Source organism: Anarrhichthys ocellatus, unplaced genomic scaffold, assembly GCF_004355925.1.
Source record: "Anarrhichthys ocellatus isolate YVR2014 unplaced genomic scaffold, GSC_Weel_1.0 scaffold18, whole genome shotgun sequence".
NCBI classification, from domain to species: Eukaryota; Metazoa; Chordata; class Actinopteri; order Perciformes; family Anarhichadidae; genus Anarrhichthys; species Anarrhichthys ocellatus.
In genome coordinates, this window is record NW_022280048.1 from 4,573,664 (window position 1) to 4,595,412 (window position 21,749).

The 21,749-nt window shown below is 41.9% G+C and overlaps 1 protein-coding gene across 1 annotated transcript; it reads left to right on the forward strand.

The window, feature by feature from the left end:
* Window positions 1–3,258: 3,258 nt before the first annotated feature.
* Window positions 3,259–16,269, forward strand: kif4 (kinesin family member 4). The gene is made up of 31 exons (XM_031857256.1): window positions 3,259–3,452; window positions 5,630–5,769; window positions 5,937–6,051; window positions 6,301–6,491; window positions 6,615–6,704; window positions 6,896–7,062; window positions 7,157–7,251; window positions 7,404–7,523; window positions 7,662–7,837; window positions 8,040–8,101; window positions 8,698–8,830; window positions 9,048–9,106; window positions 9,290–9,395; window positions 9,490–9,591; window positions 9,756–9,914; window positions 10,292–10,395; window positions 10,534–10,678; window positions 10,805–10,915; window positions 11,040–11,123; window positions 11,354–11,455; window positions 11,578–11,733; window positions 11,856–11,953; window positions 12,188–12,317; window positions 12,439–12,609; window positions 12,702–12,821; window positions 12,936–13,013; window positions 13,699–13,800; window positions 14,088–14,255; window positions 14,547–14,672; window positions 15,292–15,408; window positions 15,538–16,269. The coding sequence occupies exons 2-31, from the start codon at window positions 5,647–5,649 to the stop codon at window positions 15,751–15,753; spliced, it is 3,726 nt and encodes a 1,241-aa protein (XP_031713116.1). The 5' UTR covers window positions 3,259–3,452; window positions 5,630–5,646; the 3' UTR covers window positions 15,754–16,269.
* Window positions 16,270–21,749: the final 5,480 nt, after the last annotated feature.

Here is a 21,749-nt window from a genome sequence, read left to right on the forward strand (position 1 = left end):
TGTGTGAAATTCATCGAGAGATGGTGTTGTGTTCATAGTGCAAGTCATACCTCGTCATCATCGACAGAGATACAGCAGCAGAATGTCCTCTTGGCCCAGGAAAAGAAGCGCTTGAAGCAGTTCTTCTTCTTCTTCTTTGTCTTCTTCTTGGGCTCCATGTCGTCTGAAAATCAAAAGGAAATTTCAGTAGGATCCACAACAATGTGAAATAACTTCCCAATTCAGACACGCGTGGAGGCAAGCATTTCCTACCAGATGTGGTGGAAGTGATTTCTTTGTGTTCCTGTTCCATGTTACGGTCCACTTTTAGAATGGGAGGGGGGTCACATTTAGACCCCCTGGGGTACTCCACTGGACTTTGTTCCGCCGGTGCAGATCGCCCCACGATAACACCCGGATATAATGTGTCTGCATCACACAGCATCACACCAAGATAAGAACAGGACGCCATTCATCTCCCACAGTCAAAATAATATCTTTAAATTTGAATGATATATTGCATCTCTCACATTAGAGATTACATGACATCCGCCCCAGAGATGCCGCCAAATCAGACAGCAGGCCAAATGTTGCTTCATGCAATCGGATTACCTAGAAGTTCATGATTGGCTAGATCTAATGCTGTATTCCAGACATCTCCAAACTTAAATATTTTCAACCTCAAAGTCAGATATCCTACATTTGAACCCGGGGGGAAAATCCATCTACCACGACTTCATTAAGAAGAAGTTGCTAAAATGTTAAAAATGGCAAAAAAAATGTGGAGGCTGCACTGAGAATTCAATTGTGCAAATTAATTAAATTCACTCTAATTACCTGATACTCAGCAGACTTCATTATTTTAGCTACTTTACATAGATTGCAGTTTTTTTTATCATAAATTACATTTTCCACAGTTAATTGAAAACCCCATCATAGAACGTTTAGCTCGGCAGAGCCGAGGTACTGGTATGTACACATAGCTTAGTGCAGCTGAGCAGAGTGTATCCTCTTTAAAAAACCCATTCATGCACCCATTGGATTTTAGGCATGGATGATTGCAAACTCTACTACCCCGTGTAGAGTGTCTTTTGAAACTACAACAGGAAAGAGGGAAGCATGTCTGCTCTTCCTCCCATTCCAGCGAGAGAATCAGAGCGGGCACTGCTGTTCAAGGTCAAGGTAGCTTCACAAGCCAAATAGGCGGAGCTGAGAACATTATTCTTGCCATTACAATCTTCCTATTTAGGAAAAGTGCCCACATGCACAATCATCACTTAGTATATATGGAGACAGTAGACCGGTTTGTTCCATTCATTCACTGTGCGTTCTATTACTGGGAGCAGAGATAATCGGGCATGTTGCTATTGGTTCTTGTGGTAGAATTTCCTCGAGCAGCAGGACTCACTCGCCTCGGAGTCTCTGCGTACGATGATTCAAATAAACAGGATGTTCAGTAAAACTTCAGAGGTGCAGGAATATGACTGTTTTACTTCCCTGCGGCATATACTGGCTATAGTATCGATATCAATGACCCAATGATTACTTCTCCAGTCTCCTGCTGGGATTACTGTCTCCACTCACTCGAGTTTCAAGGCCTTGTGGATTCCCTCCACCTTGTGTATTACTATTACCTCGATGGTTTCAACTGCTCAACAATGGCTGATAAATAATCTATATGATGGATATTCAAGCCAGCAACCAGCGTCAAAACACATTTTGACAAGAATTTGCAACGTCATGTGAGACATGTCAAAATGTCCCTCCCATAATCTGCTCATATACTGTGAAGATGTGACTTCATTGTTTTGTGTGTGTGTGGATCCGGCAGCCTCTGTCACAGGAGGGGTGGAGGCTGAGTCAGACATCCGTGTTGGAGAGGATAAGCTCTATCAGTGTTGTTGCAGCTCCCCGTGGTGACAAGGTTGATAAAAGTCATGGATTGCATATATAGGACCCAGCTACAACAGTGCTGTGGTGCTCTGTTACCTCGTACATTCGATAAATCCTCTGACGTGTGGGTAGGACTAAACGTGGACGAAGAATCATTTTATGTGACGCAGCATTGTGGAAATCATCTTTTGGTGGATTTTCTGGAAACAACTAACGCAGCTTATCAGAAGCACACATCTGTAACACGAGTCCATGCTCTTGTCTTCTGGCGGTTTATTGCCTGCTTAATAACTCTCTCTTCCCCGCAGAACTTTATCTGGACTCAGATGCTTTCCCCTCTGGCTCTCGGTGTAATGACCTCACTCTTTTCATCCAGAACAGAGAGTCACTCCCCATTTTCCATCACAGGGCTGACAACTCATCTCATCAAGAGGGATGTCATGTCACTAACTCAGCTTCCCTTCTGCCGTATTGTCCTCCTCTAAAAGCAATTATTCGAAGCAAAAAATAAATCTCTCCAGAGGTTTTTTATTTTTTAACATAGTATGTATATCGTACACAATTACTGATTCACATGCTGTCTGCTGCAGCATTGTTTTGATGCTTGTTCTCTCGATTCTCTATCACACCCTTATTTTGAATTGTAATAACGACCAATTGAATTGAGGGTATAGAAAATACTGTCACTGTCAGGTAGCGACAGTGATTCTCCTGTCTTCTCTCTGTCTCACGTCATAAAATTGTGTATTGTTGGTGTATTCAGTTTTCAAGTCACCAGAGAGGCTTCAGTGAGGTAGGTTTAACCTTGCAAGCTTGCAAAACAAAAATCCATCATTTAGTCCACTTGAATAATAGAATGCATTCAAATTATATAAATGGCCTTCGGTTCACAAAATAATCATTAATCTAATATGTGCTCAGCTCATTTGGACAAGCATTTGAATGCTGAATCATTTAGGATGAAATGATTTGTTTCAACAGTCGGAATTAATCGTTTTTGGTCCTCAAAACCTTGATGAATTTTTTACAACCCCCTACTTTATATCCAGTTGAGTGAATGCACCAAAATATCAGGAATCTGTGTGCAGAAAAAAACAGGTTCAATAACGGTGAAGAGTGAAGGAAAATAGGTGACAAATAAATAAATAAATTACAAGCTGAATGTAAGTGTCATGTGTGACGTAGAGTAAAATGATCAAGGTGAACGGTTAAGGCAGCAATGTGTTGTTGTTTTTAATCTTTGTTGCGGTATTGTACAAATACTGTGTTTCTTATTTTATCCTGTGGAGGGCAGTGCCGCTGCCGAGTCGCGTCGACTCTGCAACAAAACTACAAGTAGAAGAAGGAGGAGGAGGCGGAGCTGGGTGTTTGAAAGTGGCGGGCAGTAACAACACTCGTCTCAAAGACAGTGGTTACACGGGAAAAGGACAATACTTAATCAAGTTAGCCGAAACCAGTAACATTCAAAATTGGACTTTTTATGAAGAGTGTTTCACATTAACGCTGACCCCGTCTTCAGCTAGAACCACCGAATGCAGTCTTTGTGACATCTAAACTTTGGCCCTGGAGCAAACGTGAAGGTAACGTGAAGTTAAAGTTGAAGTCATCGTCTTCATGGCCAACGCTAGCTTGCTTTGCTAGGTTGACGTTATTAACGGTAAACTGACTCCAACTTAAACGTTGGTACAAAATGTCACCTGGGTTGAAGACTTCATTTTGCCCACCGGTAATGTTTTCAATTCAATAAAAATGCACTTTAACCACCGCTAACTAGTTAGCTGGTAGCTTGTTTTGCCTCAACGGTAACGTTTGGTAAGTGCACGTTATAGTTAACTGTTAAGTGGCTTTCGTATCCTTAAAATAGGTCAATTGAGTAAAAGCACACTTCCATAACATCTCCTGCTTATTACACAGCTCGGTTTTGATCTTGGTCTTTGGGCTCTGATGTGTTACTCAGACAATCATGCTCCATAGATGGAGAAGAATGGACCAACTCATTGGACACCATGACAACAACCACTGTTAATTCACCGAGACACGGGGACACGATTCACCACTGGACAGCGTCCATTACTCCTAATTAAAAAAACGTTTCAAACTATAAACACGCTCGTGGTCAGTGACGCACGCAAGCAATTGGTTCATTCCCAGTGTGTTCTTTCCGCAATTATTTTCTGGTGATATTATTTTATTTGGCAATGTTAGGTAATCAAAGTAATGTACATACAGTCAGGGCCATAAGTATTTTGACTGTGACAGAATTTTTCTAATTTTTAGTCTTTACACGACTACAGTGGATTTAAAATGAATCAGTCAATATGTGGTTGACGTGGAGACTTTCAGCTTTAATTCAATATATAAAACAAAAATATCACATTAACCGTTTAGGAATTACAGACATTTTTACACAGTCCCCCACATTTTCAGAGGCTCAAAAGTAAATTGGACAAACTAACATAATTGTGAATATAATCATTATTTTTAATACTTGGAGGAAAATCCTTTGCAGTCAATAACTGTCTGATGAAGTTAATCTTGGTTTCATCTTACCAAAGAATATTTTTCCAAAACTGGTCAGGCTTTTTTTTAGATGTTTTCTGGCAAAGTGTAATCAGGCCTTCCTGTTGTTCAGTGTTACCAGAGGTTTGCACCTTGTTGTAAACCCTCTGTATTTAGATTCATGAAGGCGTCTCTTGATTGTAGACTTTAACAATGGTACGCCTACCTCCTCCAGAGTGTTCTTGACTTCAGTAGATGTTATGAAGAGGTTTTTCTTCACCAAGGAAAGAATTCCGCGATCATCCACTTTAGATGTCTTCCGTGGTCTTCTGGGCCTTTTGGTGTTGGCTAGCTTGCCAGTGAATTGTTGATATGGTCAATCCTAATGTTTCTGCTATCTGACTGACTGGTTTGTTTACTGTTTTCAGCCTAATACTGGCCTCCTTCACTTGCATTGACACCTTTTTGGTCCGCATGCTGAGAGTTCCATGGACCAGCTATCAAATGCTAATTTAACTTTTTGAATCCTATTATCTGCATCATTTGTCATGAAATGGTGACAGAACCGACCACACCTGGCCATGAAACCAGTTGTCTGACAATTGTCCAATTACGTTTGAGCCTCTGAAAATGTTGGGGACTGTATACAAATGGCCATAATTCCATTACAGTTCATGTAATATTATTGTTTTATCCATTGAATTAAGGATGAAAGTCTCCACTTCAACAACATATTGACTGATTAGTTTCAAATCCACTGTAGTCGTGTAAAGAGGCAAAATTAGAAAAATTGTGTCACAGTCCAAATACTTACGGCCCTGACTGTATATGCCACACTAATGCATATGCCACTCACCCTTTCAACCACATACACAATATACAGTATGATTCAATGTAGTGATGTCATGGTTTAATGATTAATGACACAGCAAAAATGGTAATTTTGAACCATATCTGGTTTAGATGTCTTTTGTTGGTATATAATTAAGAGGTCAGTACCAAATATTGTCGTTTTCCTCAATCCTCAAGTATTCAAGCAATACATGTCTATTCTGTTGACATGATGGAAGTCACTGTATCTCAACATCTGCCATTGCAGTCAGTATCAACACTGCTACATTTGAGTGGTGTCACTAATTACAAATACGGGATTTTTCAAAAACAAATTGTCCATTCACGATATTTCAATATGTCACATGACTGGACTGATATTGCTTGGTTTCATTATGATAACCCTTTTTGTTTCTTTTATTTTTAGGTATCTAGTTTTTCATCATGACCCATGAGGATGATAAGGTGATCCCAGTGAGGGTCGCCTTGCGATGCCGCCCCTTGGTCCCTAAAGAAACCAACGAGGGCTGTCAGTGCTGTCTGACGTTCGTGCCTGGAGAACCGCAGGTCTGTGCTCAACAGTTTAGGGAAATATCCTTTTTTCAGTGTAATATTTTGTACCACGGCTAATATATCCATGTGTATATAATGTATGTTTTTGTCTTTCTTTAAAGGCCATGGAGCTACACTATGTAGTAAGTGTAACAACAGCTCAATTCTTGTTCTGTTTTCAGGTGATCGTTGGCACAGAGAAGGCGTTCACCTATGATTATGTATTCGATCCCACCACCGAACAAGAAGAGGTCTTCAACACCACCGTGTCCCCCTTGTTGTGTGGGCTTTTCAAAGGTAGCTGTACCTTTCTAGCACGATTCATTGCATTCAGGAAGAAAACTCTCTTCTTGTTTTAACCCCAGAAACAGATTGTGCAACCTAAAATTCATGGTTTTGCTGAAACACTTGACTGTCCTGACCATTGGCTGCACACAAATGAAAAGCATAATTAGATGAAAGATTTTAGGTAGTTCTATAGATATTTATTTTTCTCTATTGTCTTTTGAATCATTTTACATTCTCACTAACGTGTCCTGTTCGTAGGCTACCATGCCACAGTTCTTGCATACGGACAGACGGGATCAGGGAAGACCTTCTCCATGGGAGGCACGTACACATCGGCTCAAGAAAGTGACCCTTCAGTCGGAGTTATTCCGCGAGTTATCAGAAGGATCTTTGAGGAAGGGGAGAAGAGGCCCGCCTGTGAATTCAGTCTGGCGGTATCTTACCTGGAGGTCGGTGGAAATGTTGTTTACACTTTTGTTTTCATGCCATTTAGAAATGTATTGTGTTCCATTGGCTTTCAGCAGGTGCCGTTTTATTGTGCAATCAAAGTGATTTCCTTTTTGCGATTGTAGATCTATAATGAAGACATATTGGACTTGCTGTGTGCATCGAAAGATAAATCAGGCCTCAGCATCAGGGAAGACCCTAAAGAAGGGATTAAGGTGAGTGACCGACATGTTTTACAAAGATAAATGCACATAGTGTGGCATCTCTTTGAAGCTCAGAGTAGATGGAAAGATAAACCTCATCCTATTCCTTGGTGAAGTATTTCAGGTCAGTGCAGTGCAGCAGTGTACAAACATAATAGAGTGTGTCCGCTTTTAGTTTTAATTGAAAATATCCTGTTCCCCAGATCGTGGGTTTAACTGAGAGGAAGGTGGTCACCGCCCAGGAGATGGTGGGTTGTCTGGAGGTCGGAAATTCCGTTCGCACCGTGGGCTCCACGGCGATGAACGCTGCCTCCTCGCGCTCGCACGCTATCTTCACCATCACGCTGGAGCAGCGCAGAGGGACAGACAAGTCAGTGTGGCGGCGTCTTCTCACACAATCACTTTGTAATGTGTTCGGTTAAACAGTGGAATCGGTTGAATATTTGTGTAATCTGTTGTTGCAGAGCCGACTCGGTTGTTTCAAAATTGCACCTCGTGGATCTGGCTGGTTCAGAAAGGCAAAAGAAAACCAAAGCAGAGGGAGATCGGTTAAAGGAAGGTAAACTGAATATGTTCTTTTTTTCTCTCAATTCATGATCCTCCCCACGCTATATGGCGTAGTGTGCTATCTCTGGGTTGTCTCTTTTGTATTGTGAAAGTGCCCTCAATTACAGCCGTTCTGTTTCCAATGCTGTTCATTTTCATCTTCAGGCATCAGCATCAATCGGGGCCTTTTGTCTTTGGGTAATGTGATCAGCGCCTTGGGGGACGAAAGCAAGAAAAGCAGCTTTGTACCTTACAGAGACTCCAAGCTCACCCGCCTGCTACAAAGTAAGCTTTGCGTTCCGTGTTGAGAAGTTACTCCGTGGTCATTAGTCTCAGATGCCGTCCTCACGTTCAGGATCCTTCAAACACGAGCAAATCGAGGCTGCGTCGCTTGACTTTTATTGTCTAATGGAATGTTTTCAGACTCTTTGGGAGGCAACAGCCACACTTTGATGATCGCGTGCATCAGTCCTGCAGACTCAAACATGGAGGAGACCATCAACACGCTGCGATACGCTGACCGAGCTCGCAAGATTAAAAACAAGCCTGTCGTCAACGTTGACCCGAGAGCTGCAGAGATGAACCGCTTGAAACAACAGGTAGAGACATTTGTGGGGCGTGTGTGATGATGCTGCAAGTTAAATGCAGTTCAGTTGCTTGTTTACAAGTTCAACATCTTTGTTGAAGATCGATAGGACAGAAAGTGGTGCTGATAATAAATAAATAAATGATACACACCTTACTACTTCCATTTCAAACGTAATAAATGTCCCAATTGTCTTGATTCATACACTCGTTTAGGTTCAGGAGCTGCAGGTGATGCTGCTTCATGCCCGTGGAGGAGTCGCTCCGGTGCTCTCTGGGTAAGACATCACATTCTTCCAATAAATGTCCCATCAGGATGTGGGATGAATGCACCCACAACAAAAGACCAGTCTGGGGCGGGCTGACGAAAGGCCTGTCTAAGGAGCTGGAGAGGGAATAAGAACAATGCTGCAGGATCATTGGCATTCTGTCTTCTTCACTGAGTGAAAGGTGTGATGAGGCCACCCTGTTTACCCTCTCATCGAGACGGTTCATCCCCCCCCCACCCTGCCCCGCACGATTTTCTACCTGAAGCCTCAACACCCACTCGTAGTCACATGGAAATTGTAGTGCCCACAGGCAGCATCAAAAGACATCTACTTTCTTTTATTTAATTGTTTTATAAATTACTTATTTTGCACCTTTTATTCCTCATGCTCTTAAGCTGTCTTAATTGTCTTGAATTGTTTTAAATGGTCTAAAATGACCAAATATTAAGGGTGTAAAATGCTGTATGTTTGACACATTTCAGGATTCACCGTTTAACAACTCTTTTTTTTTTTTTCACGCTGCTGTGTATCCTGGCTAGTCGAGCTTTTAATAAATGAAAGTGATAACAAAAGGCCATAACGGGACACTCTGCGTTCTGTCACAGGCCAGAGTCAACGGCGAAGGTGACGAAGCTGTTGGAAAGGAATCGCGCTCTGCAGGGTGAGAACAATAAGCTGAGCAGGGAGCTGAGTGAGGCAGCGGGACAGACTGCCCTCATGTTCGAGAAGATAATTATGGTGAGCAAGACCGCGACAGCATTCGCTAATCCTTCCTGCAAATGTCATTGGAAAAACTGGAAAGCCAAGACAATTGAAATTGACATTTAAAAACAAATTAACTTGGAAAAAAAAAGGGTGGGGAAATTATGTTGTCGACACATTTTTGATGTTGTTTCTCTGACATTTCACTATTTTGCGTTGTCCTCCATCACGTTGTGTTTGCTTCATTTTACAGACGGAGCATGCAAATGAGAAACTACAGAGCAGAATGGAGCAGCTGAGCGACCATGCAGCGTGAGTTTGTGAAGCCGTGAGAGCTTCAGGACGAGTCTAACGGCTTATTCCCGTTAAATGTTGTGTTTTGTTTTTAATGGCAGTCCGTTTTGTTCATGATTGTAGCTATTGTTTTGTTTTGTTTTGTTGACCAATCCCACGATGATCGTATTGAGCTACGCTCTTTATGAACCGTTATTTCAGATGTACAGTGGATCTGGAGAAAGTGTTGGAGACGCTGGAGGACCAGGAGTTGAAGGAGAACATCGAGGTGATGAAGAACCTGCAAGACATCGTGTTGGAGCTCAAGGTACAGAAGTCATCTCCTGTTATACATCCAGCAGCGTTGATTGAATGTTCATAATGCGGAATATTATGGTTTACTGTTTGTTGTTTTTCCTAAGAATGAGAGTGAAGGCATCGCCGCCTCCATCGACGCCATGGCTGCAGGAGAGGACGGACGCGAGGTGTCCGGGAACGGCAGTAAAAATGACGAATCCTCATCAGTACGTCGACACTTTTGTTCGTTGATGTTCACGTTAGATGTTGATTAGTATCAAATATACTTTACAAAATGAAGAATTCTGAAAAAAAGTTTGATCGAAGAATGAAGTCTTTCTGAGACCGATGTAAATTAAGATGTTCCCCACCTCTTAACACGTTTAAACAGGATGCCCCAGAGGGCTTCACGACCCATCATGCACTGCGACAGGCTCAGCTCTCCAAGGAGCTGATCGAGCTGAACAAAGTGCTGAGCTTGAAGGAGGCTTTCGTGAAGAAAATGTGCCAGAATGACACCCAGCTGGAGCCGATGCAATCGGAGCACCAGGTAGGCCCTCTGGCAATAATCTCAAAATCATTTAGCGTTCAGTTGTTTCATTAAGTTCCCATCAAACGGAAGCTAGAGCATCCTTGGCTTCGGTGACGTGATATTTTTCTGAATGAAACTGAACACGAGTGCAGGGTTTGGGTGGGAGAGGATTTAAATCTAAACCTACGTGAGCATAAGATTAAATGTTGCAAAATACATTTTTGATCATCATTCATCTATTAGTAAGAATAAGCGGCGTGGTGCGACAGCTATGGGACGAGGTTCCCATGAGAGTTTTAATGTGTTTCATGATTTTAAAGCACAGTCTTTCTGCTTTGATTATACTAACAATGAGCCATATTTTTTTTTAATCTTCTTGACATTCTGTCCTACAGAAGAATGTACACACTCTACAGTCCGCAGTGGATTCTCTGCAGAAGGAGAAGGAAGATCTGGTTTTGGCACTTCAGTCTGCAAAGAAGGACACTAACCAGGCGAAGTATGAAAACTTGTGCCTGGAGCTTCATAATTTGACAAAAAGTATTACTGATTTGTTGTTGACACAAAAGTAAAGTAACCTCCTAAGCCTTCACTTTCTACTTCCTGCTTCGTCTTGACACACACCACCTTGTTTCAGGCTCAGTGAGCAGCGCAGGAAGAGACTGCAGGAGCTCGAGGGCCAGCTGGGGGACATGAAGAAGAAGCTTCTCGAGCAGTCCAAAATGCTGAAGCTCAAAGAGTCCTCCGTTAAGAAAGTTGGCAACCTGATGCATGAGATACAGGTGAGCAGGGTTTTACTTTACTAGTAGTTCCTTTTAAAGGTGAAGGCTGCATTGTGTGTTAAGTGTAAACATGCACTACTACCATTTAGGATGCATGTTTTTCTAATATCTCCATGGATCTCACAGTCCATGAAGACCCAGCGTACACAGCTGATGAGGCAGATGAGGGAGGACTCAGAGAAGTTCCGAAACTGGAAGAGCCTGAAGGACAGGGAGGTGCTGCAGCTGAAGGAGAAGGTAATGGGGAGTTCCTCACTGCAGGACATCAACATCTTATTCATAGAATTATTAAATCTTGCTGCTGAATGGTTTATCACTTGGTTCCATAAACATCTCTGTTAATTGTTTATCTGTTTGACAGGATCGTAAACGGCAGTACGAGTTACTTAAACTTGAGAGGGATTTCCAGAAACAAGCCAATGTTTTGCGACGTAAAACTGAGGAGGTGAGGCCTCTCGGTCTGTTTCATTTCATTCACACCATCTACAAATAAACATGCTGGATTTAATGTTTCCAACATCTGTAAAGTAGCAACTATTACCACGACCAGTAACCTGGTTGCAAACCTCTGAGTCACTCTTAAGCTAATCTCAGACTCTTAGAATTAAATGGAACTGGAAATAGTTTAAAGCATCTTATTGCAAGTTTGTCTCCCCCACCCCCACACATACACAGGCTGCAGCTGCAAACAAGCGGTTAAAAGATGCGCTGCAGAAGAGAAGTGAGGCAGCAGATAAACGCAACAGAGGAACAGAGGGATCTGCTGCAAGACTTAAGGTAGTAAAACTTGTTGTCCTTAAGATATATCTATCTATCTATCTATCTCTCGCTCAAAGGGATCCAGATTAGACAATAAGAATGTTGCCGCCCTAACTCTGTTGTTGCCTTCATGTGATCAGACATGGCTTATCAATGAGTTGGAGGTGATGGTCAGCACAGAGGAGGCCCGGCGGCACCTCAACGATCTGCTGGATGACCGGAAGGTCTTGGCTCAGGAGATCAACCACCTCAAGCAGCAGATAGAGGCAGGGGACCGACCAGCTGCCAAAATCAGGGTGAGTTGTAAAGTCTATACTGTTGATTTAAAGAAGAAAAAAGAATAAGTGAGACATCCAGTGCGTCAGCGAAGTAGAAACAAAGAGTCGATCCTTTTCTTCGTGGTGTCCTTTCCGTGCAGCGTCGGACGCTGATCATCTCTGAGCTGGAGACCCAGGGAGCGCTGGAAACACCTCTGACCAAACAGGTGGAGAACCTGGAGACGGAGATGGCCCTCAGGTGAGTCCGGCGGAGCAACGCGGTCACCGCATTAAACTGCTTTTTTTTTTAAAAATCTGTTGCGCATTCATCGTACTCTGCTTCCCAATAGGTTGAGCTACACACCCTTAAATGCACTCACACACGTTTTTAGCAGTTTGTTTTGCAAAGAAGTCTCTTCAGAAAACACTGAAGTGATTTTGAACCTTGTTGCAGGAATTGTTAAGATGTGAAGAGTGATTTGTGTCTTCACAGGAATGCCCAGATCGCTGACCTTCAGCAGAAAGTCCTCGTCGCTGACGGCGAGGGCCGTTTGAAACAGCGCCTCGATAGCATCACCAGCATAGTCGACGCCAAGTACTCCCTTAAGGTCCTCATGTCTGAGGTGAGCAGATGCTCATACATTTTGATCTCACACCTGTGTTGAATTAGTGAAAGTACATTCGTTTGTTGCCTTTCGTGTTTCCAAAAAAAAAAAGAATTTCCCCTTTTTTTTTTTTTTTTAGCTGGTGTCTGCAAAAACAGCAGGTGGCAAGCTGGAGAGCGAGCTCAAACAGGAGACGGGGAATTCACAAGATTTAAGGAAGATGATGGCTGATGAGAGACACGTGATGTCCACCATGGACATGGAGCACCAGCAGCAGTTGGTGGAACTAGAGCAGCGGCATCAGGAGAAGGTGCTCATAGCTTTTACTCGCATACCAGTTTGCTTGTATACTTGTGAAATGTTCTGTTCTATATACTTTTTTTTATTTTTTGCCATTTCCAGGTCCATTACCTCCTTAATCAGCTCCAGAGCAAGCCCATATGTGAAGAGCCAGCTGAGACGAAGCAGACGGATGAGGAGAGTGCAAAGGAGAAGGAACTTCTCCAGCGCCTCAAAGTTCAGGTTTGTCTCCACCGGCTGAAAAGGGTTTAATCAACAAGTCGACTTTGCACTTTCCCTTCGTTGTGTAGGAGAAACAAAAAGGTAATCATGCGGTTATTTGTGACATCGTTTTAGGAAGAAGAGCTTGAAAAGCTACGAGAATTAAGTGAGCGGAACCAGACACTGGTGGAGCAGAATGAGACGTACAAGGAGGTAAGCTTTATCATTTAACTATTGGTTTAATGTAAAGTTAACTTATACAGGATGAATACCATACTCTCATACCACACTGATGGGTGGAGGGGCTTAAGGTCAATGATCAGACGACACATCATTTGTGACTGAATGATTTAACGTGGCTGCAGACAAGAAACGCTTCCCATGGAGCTGCACACATTTGTAACAATGTGCCTCGTTTTCTGGTTCTGGTCGTCCCAAACTTCTTCCATTTAAGGATTATGGAGGCCACTGTGCTCTTAGGAACCTTGAGTGTTGCAGAAATTCTTTTGTAACCTTGGCCAGATCTGTGCCTTGCCACAATTCTGTCTCTGAGCTCCTTGGGCAGTTCCTTCGACCTCATGATTCTCATTTGCTCTGACATGCACTGTGAGCTGTAAGGTCTTATATAGACAGGTGTGTGCCTTTCCTAATCAAGTCCAATCAGTTTAATTAAACACAGCTGGACTCCAAATTTGCAAAAATTTCTACAGTTCTGTTTTTTTCTGTCAAGATGGGGTGCTGAGTGTACATTAATGAGAAATAAAATGAACTTTTTTGATTTTAGCAAATGGCTGCAATGAAACAAAGAGTGAAAAATTTAAAGGGGTCTGAATACTTTCCGTACCCACTGTATTTGTGTGTGATATTGGCTCAAACTCATCTGTTTTTTCTTCCACAGAAACTCTCATCGCTCTGCCTGGCAAGTGGAAAGAAAGTCCTCGCGCCCGCGACCAACAATGAAAAGAACCCGGAGGACTCGTTTGAGTACGTTCCTCCGAAGGTAATCGCAGATATTCTACCTTCCTCTTCGTTGTTGTTTTCATACACGGTTACTTCACTTCTTAAAAGTAAGTTGGCTAATGTAGGTTGTTCCCGTAGTCATCGAATATGATTTAGTCAGGACCAACGTTTAACTGAAAGAGAGCCTTTCACCAATAGTGAATTATTCTGTGAACAATATCTTTTATTTTTGAGAAGTAAATGTGAAATTCTCTGAGAACTTGAGGGATATTCATTTTGAAGTTCACGTGTGTTGATTTTTCTTTCTTTGTGTTTTCCACAAACCAGCCTAAAGGGAAGCGCTTCACCACCGCTAAAGCGCCGCTGAACACGACCATCAGCATCGAAGAGCTGATGTCTCCCAGCGAGGACGAGAGTGGGGGGGAACAGGATGAGTGGCGCCCCGAGAAACCGGAGAAGGGACGCAGAACCTCAAAGAAACCGAAAGCAACCGGGGTAAGACCGAGATTAGGATCGGGGGTCATCTTCAAACGGCTGTTTGTGTATGAAACCTGTGAGCTCGTCGGTCCACGGCGCTCACTGAAGGCTCATGAAGGGCGACAACAAAGGATGTCCAGGATATTAAATCGGCCTGCTAATTAATGAAACACGTCACCTGACTCAAAGTGCACTAGATAAGAGAAAAGCACATTTCCTCCGGTGCCGAGCTGTAAACGTATTTTCTTAGGATCAGGATAGTTCGGTTACTCATGATGCAAAGAAACGTCACGACTTCTCTTCCTTTAGTGTGCGTGTAAAGGTCGCTGTGGCAACAAGCAGTGCAGGTGCCGCAAAGGAAAGCTGACGTGCGGAGAGAACTGCCAGTGTGATCACGAGAAATGTCGAAATATGGACAACCAGGTGCTTGCTGGGGTAAGTCATCTCATGATTTCCACTCGTCTCATCTACCGATAACTTGCACTGTGTTTGTGTGATGCAGGAATATCTTGAAAATATAAAGTTTTACAAATCAATAATTGCAAAAATTGTAATTTTCTGTTGTCGTGTTTGTATATCAGCGTGTGACATCTTGACATGTCGTGGTAGGAAAAACACAGGTGAAGATTGTCAGGACGTGTTTTATCTACGCTGAACTTTACGGCTAATGTTAATATGATAACTGCTGTACAGTACACGCTCATCAGAATGTAATAGATGAGAATAACACTCCAAACCAAAGTTATTATTGGACTATTAGTAATTACTCGTATTTCTTTCATCACCAATATAGAATAGAAATATTAGATATGTTGCAGTCATTAGAAATTAATTAAATTAATGATTAATAAATAATAACTTGGTACTAGTTCAACAGATTAATACGTAATTTGGCATTTATTACAATCGTGCTTCTTTCTAGTCGGATGTAACTTTCGTTGACAAAGATTACCCTGATTTGCTTTGGTGAAGATGCTAAAGGAGGCTTTTATGAAAATTTAATAAAGACCCATAAGCAACGTTCAAATGTCTTTTAACTTTTTACTCATTTCAGGATGTAAGTCAGACAGAAATCATCTCCAAAGACTCCATGTCTCTTCAAGATCCCATATCCGACAGCCCGGACAACGCCACGTTCTTTCAGCCGCCGTCTTGTACGCCCACTAAGAAGGTGAGCGGGCTCCTCCTGAAGGATCTGACCAGTTAGTGATTATTTCTCTGTAGTTCTCGATCTTTCACCACCTTTTTAAAGGATGTGAAGCAGAGCAGACTAACGGTTTGCTAACCTGCACTGTTTCAGGTGCTGAAAGATATCGGAGACATGGGGCATGCCACCGCTGACCTGAAGTTGGTCAGGAAACCGTCCTTTCCAGAGGAAGAGGAGGAGGAGGAGGAAGAGGATGACTATGGGAAGGACCGGACTACCGTCAGCTTCCTCAAGAAGAAGAAACGGCTCCTGACCAGTTTTCAGAACAGTTTTTTCTCCGGATGCACTCCAATCAGAGAGGAGTCTTAATCGGGACGGCGGGGTCCCGTGTTTGAATGTTTTGTGTATATGTGACTGAACTGTCTTGTACTGTAACATGAGAGTAGCTGTTGATTCTAAGACACTTTGTTTTCGGTAACTAACGGACTGTGAACAGCATCGAATCTTTTACTGGAATTCACAATGAGATGATCAAGAAGCCTGTACATATTTTAGTTTAACGCGTTAGATGATATTTCTTATATAGTAAGACTAAATTTACTTTGCTTGTTTGTCAAATCAGTCGTCCACCAATTTATCCGAGTACTATTCAACACATCAATTCAACACCGCGTCCCTATTAGGTTTTTTCCCGGTGCTTTTACTATCGGAGCTGAATAAAGTCTTGCAGTCAAATCTTGCTTTTAAAGAACAAACTGTTTTTCTTCTTGTCTGAATGTGTACTAATGTTTAATATCTGTGTTGTAAGTTGATGGAAAATAATTTATATAATTATTTAGTGGGTTAATGTTTTACATTGCTGTCTCTTTAGTGGAAAGTGGAAAATATTCAATTAAAGAAAATAAAATCTTAAACTAAAGCGCTGCATTATTATTATTACACTAATCTGAAATTGTACTGATGAGTTTTGAAACTTAATGCACACATTTCTTTCCCACAGATCCCCAAATGCTAAAATGAACAAAATAAATGGAAAAATAGTCGAATCGCGTTATGTTTTTTTTGTATGAGGCCGTTTTCCTTGTTTTGCTGCTTATTTACTCCGTTTTATTTTCCTTATCCATTTCTGCAAGGGCTGAAGAGCCTGAGGGGTTTGATCTTGTGACCAAATTCAGTGCACTGATTCACTTTTCTGTTTCATATTATACGTCTGTAGCAAACGCTTCACAATCTACTTCAAATGCTTTCTGGGAGATTTCCTTCAGGCAACAAATACACAAGTATTTCCTGACGCATGATCAGTAGTCCAACATTTTTTGGAGCGCCCCTTTATAAGGGTTTCACGTTTTTAGAATTGGATAAATAAAATGGTGCAATTAATATTTTAAAAACTGTACAGTTGAGTTGTCTCTGTACATAATTATGTTTCTAAACAACTTAAATTGGGAAACCAATTGTCTTTTTATTGAGCAAAACTTCCAAACATTTAATGGTTCCAGCTTTGGGATTTTGGACATTTGCTGTGTGAATTTCACACCAGAGCCTTAATTACCATTTAAAAAATAGTTTATTAAAGAATTATGACCAAGATTTACTGATAATAAACTTACTGTGTCTGACACAAACTGCCTCCACTGCTGGTGGAGCTTCTCATTTGTCACAAACAACCTCAAGAACAACACCTTGGTGTTATCAAATCACAGTCGCATACTGTGAAAGCAGCAGCTGGTAATAAGAGACTGATCTGATGGCTTCTGCTGGGAGAGTGTGCTGTACAAAACAGGTGGACGTTGCAACAACAGAAAAAGAAGCTCTACATGAGCACACTACTGAATACTGGTAGCAGCTGTGACTTGACATGTCTGACTTTCAGCTCTCCCCAGCCTCTACATGATGTAGGGACAAAAGCTCTCCCCATGACGGCTCGTTCAAATCGCTGCCAATTCCTCTCCAGAACGCTCCAAACATTTCCACCTGATCAACAGCGGAGCTCTGAACAAAGGGATGTTTTTTTTTGGCTGCGATGGCTGCTTCCCAAGGCCAAACTGGAGAGCAAGACAATGCAGCATTGTTTGACTGGAAAATCTGTTTATTTGTGCTTAAAAAGCAAAATACACTCAGACTTTGTGTCCAAAAAGCAGTGAACATGTTGCACCGGACAGGGACAGGGAGGTGGAGGAATACACACGTAACATTGTACAAGAAAATAAATCCACAGGATCAGCATGAAAGAAAACAGGCACGCTGAGAGGAGAGAGACTCCACCGGGGCCTCTGGGAAATAGGTTATTATGAAGGCTCCCTTCATGAATACAGAAAATATTCATCACATCTCTGACAGTCTCACAATATTATTAGTTGTGATGGATCTCTGCTCTCGGCTGTGGAGCTTCTTTCTAATGTGGCTGTGACTGATGCTGAGCCAGAGCCCTGCTGCTGCTGTTGCAATGCATTCTGGTCACAGATATGAGGCGATAGAGGTCAAGAATACTCCAATCACAATCCGCGATGTGAATGTTTCGATACCAAAGTGTATTTCTACCTCTGTGTATGAGCTTGTAGATCATTGGGCTGCTGAGCCGCTCTGTATCAGACAGGTGTTTGTGTTTTTAGACATTGGGCTGCTCACATCTACAGTATCATGGTTTTAAGGTAGGGGGCAGTGCGGGTATTTGTTTTGGGTGCTTGTATTTGCAGACATATGCAATCAAATTAAATTAGCTCCAATGGAAAATCTGGATTATGTGTAAATAGATCATTTATTAATTTTAGGTTTTTTAATACTGCTAAAGCACTTTAGCCGGTTAGCTTGGCAACGCCACTTGCTTCTATATCTTCATAACATGATCTTCATCTTAATGTCTCTCGTGTTCACTGAGGGCCACAATGGAAAACAATGAGTTGAAAGATTAAATGAGCTGCTGAAAGAGAGAGAGAATAGTTCAATGGTTCAATAGTTTCAGGGACTCCAGTGAAGGCTGAACACTGACGGACAGATATGGTGTGAATCCAAAATGGGGGGGACACAAATACTGTCGGTCCGTGATGAAGGCCTGATGAAGATATTTTAAAGCCTCTGAAAATCGTTGAACCTCATTTTAAGGTATTATAACACTGATCTATGTCATCAGGAATGTGCGGGTGCGGCTTGATCAAACAAGCCAACAGTCATCGGTTTTGATTTAAATATTGCTAAATCCTGATTGGTGCAAAAGAGGTATGTGAGATCACCTTTTTCCGACTGAGCTCCGCCCCCTGCAAAGCAATAAGACAAGAAGTCTTTCATGGATGTATTAAAGAGAACTGTTGTAACGTTGGAGACGGTATCCCATTCATTCCAATGAAAGTTTCTCAGAGGCGCATGAATCAATAAAAAGTTAGACTTTTGTGTGTACAATTCAGATAAGACTACCTGGAGATTCCTGCAATCCTCCATATCCGTGGCTAGAGGAATCAAAAAAAGGAGATGTCATGCGTCAGAATGACAAGAGAGGGTGGAGCTAAGTACAACGAAACACTGATTAAGACATTGCAACCAAAATGTTACGATGAACTTTTATGAACTGAAAAAGCCCGGTGAACGGGTAAAAGTTGTGGGATGAAAACATGGAAAACAGCTCCCAGACCGGACGCCGCTGTGGAAGAGATCTGTAAATGACCGTAGTTTACGAAATGAACATCATGCGATATTGAAGAGGACTTGAAGCTACAGCGACTGAGACCATAAACTCATGTCCACAGTGTTTACTGAGAAGTAAAGTTATTTTCTCATAGACTTCTATACAATTGCAACCAGAGGAGTCGCCCCCTCGTGGCAAGTAGAAAGAATGCAGGTTCAAGGCACTTCTACATTTTGGTGCACTTTTGGCTAAAAGGCTCAAAGAAGGTTGAAACCGTATTGTATATCGGCGACCCTTCACTGATTCGAGCGCACCCAAAAAACTCTGTCAGGCCGAGCGCAACCAAAGAGGACCGAAGCGGACATCATCCCTTTATTTCTAGCGCCATTTGCAGGAACACTCCAGCATCGCAGCTCCAGTTACACTGCACCATGTGCCATATACCCCAAAGCTCAAGACCTTGCCCCACGCTTCATTTAGATTCGATACGACACGATTTGATTTAATCTTTATTGGCCCCTTAGCGAAATTTGTCTTTGACTCAATTGCCGCACAGATGATATGACACATAACATATTGTCTTACCATCATAGGTGCCTCCATAGAAGTGAATAAAAAAGAAACAGACAAACAAAGTAACGTTTACTAAAGCACATTATAACCACACGTTACACGTATTGCACAATATTCATTCAATAGCCTTGATCCATGGGACCAAGCACGCTAGAATTTCACTGAAATTAGTTTTAATATGTTTTCATGGCCTTCAAAAACAGTCTTCTTATTTTTATACTGCAAGTTCTGTTGTCATGTACAACAGAACTGACAGGGCCAACATGTCTGGACAGGAAAAAATGAAGTCACTGAAGGTGGATTATTTAAATGTGATGTCACACTACTGAATTTCTCTGAACTTAATATTAAACAATTCAATCCAGTCAACGGAAATGTAAAAGAAAAACGTCATGTTTGCTCTTGATGTGAGAGGCTTTAGTTTATCTGAGGCCTGGCTGTGTGAAGTGGAAATGTGTTTGAAGTACAGCGTGCTGGAAGAGTGGAATTAATTGTCTTGTCACATGTTTGACTCAGTCATATCGTTGAACACGCTCAAACATTAGCGCTTTTTCTTTTGATCTCAGCTTCTTTGGGAAGTTTAGCACCAAAGTCCAGTAAAACTGAGAGGAAAATATACAAAGAGCAAAAAGTAAAGTAAGAAATGTGTAACATGCCGCGTGTGAGTGAGCCTCTTATCAAAACGTGGCACATGTTAAACATAGTTCACGGACAAAAAACAAAATGAAAGAAACAGACTCCAGCTAGAGATCGTCTGAAAAGTAAAATTAGCAAATTGAACTCAGAAAACGGAACATTACGCCCATTAAGAGAAGAACATAATGCATAATGGAGTCAATCATTTCTGAAAGGAGAACTTTGTGCAATAAGATTCGAGCGACGCACGTTGACCTCGTGCATGAGATAATTTCATGCTCAGCAGATTGACTTCGTTATCTGATGTAAAAGTGATGATGACCTTATAGGCACTGCAGATTCAAAGGAGCAACAAAGGACTTTATCTGTGTGACAGATTAATGCTGTGCACATATTCTCTCTCTTGGAGACACTGGACTCTGCACTCGGGCATACCAACCACTTGAACTTCTGAGATAAGATAGCCCGAGTATATGAATAAAGGAGGAGGCAGAACGTGCAGGAAATGCTAGAAAATGTCGATATCTCACTAGATATTAAATATCTTTAACGACATTTAAGGAGTTTGTGGTGCAGTCGCATAGTGAAGACCTTAAAACTGTGCCTCTCATGAGGAAATGCCTCGCCTACCTACATGAGGACAGCAGCCTGACCTGCTAATATACATTCTGTTTCATTATGACTCTGTTAATGTAGCTTTTGCCCCCGTTAGGTCAGATAACATCTCCTTCATCCTTCAGGCACTCCTCCGACAGATCAGATAGGAAGTATGATAAAATAATATTAATGTTAGAGAGGAGTCAGATAAAGAAATTCAGGTTACATAGCGATATAAAATAAAATACAACACTCTGACGGGAAGAGATACAGTTTATTACCAGTAGTTTGTGTCATGAGTCACTTTTACAGTGCCCTAAAGTTAAAGAATTACACATCTGGTAGAGTTTATCATTCAGGGTTTATCATACCATAACTTCAAATGTTAAATGATATAAGAGTGGGTTTTTTTGTGGTTGCTCTCTGTATACTTAATATGATTATTTGTGACGTTTTTAATACTTTGTATGCCTCACAAATTACTCTCTGCTCCCTCCTCCTCCTCCTTCAGCAGCCCTGAGTTTCACATCTGCTCGTTCCGGTAACTGTGCGTACGTGTGTGTGTGTGTGTGTGTGTGTGTGTGTGTGTGTGTGAGTAATGCATCGGTAATTGTCGACTGGGCTCACGTGCTGATACTACAGTACGCCATTTTGTAGCTTGCGTCGTGCTGCATTTCAAAGAAGCGAAGCACAAAAAGCAGAGGGAGTACAGTCCAACTCATTTTGCCTCGACCTTTACGGTTGATAAGGGAAGGCCGTTCCTTTCGCATTATAAATATAAATGAATGTGGAAAGAAATCCTGTGAGTTATGACATGGTAGTTCACGCTGATATTGCAGTGCACTGGGTTTTTTTGTCTGCAGGCCTTGAATACACATTTTGTGCCGGGGACAAAAGAGATGTGCTTGCTGCTGGCCCTACCCTCTGTGTCAGTCAGTGT

Excerpts from the sequence above, each read along its gene's own strand:
- kif4 (XM_031857256.1), top strand. The coding sequence starts at position 5,647 with ATGACCCATGAGGATGATAAGGTGATCCCAGTGAGGGTCGCCTTGCGA. Across the intron at positions 6,492-6,614 it reads TGGCGGTATCTTACCTGGAG|ATCTATAATGAAGACATATT; the intron begins GTCGGTGGAAAT and ends TTGCGATTGTAG. Across the intron at positions 13,801-14,087 it reads TTGAGTACGTTCCTCCGAAG|CCTAAAGGGAAGCGCTTCAC; the intron begins GTAATCGCAGAT and ends TCCACAAACCAG.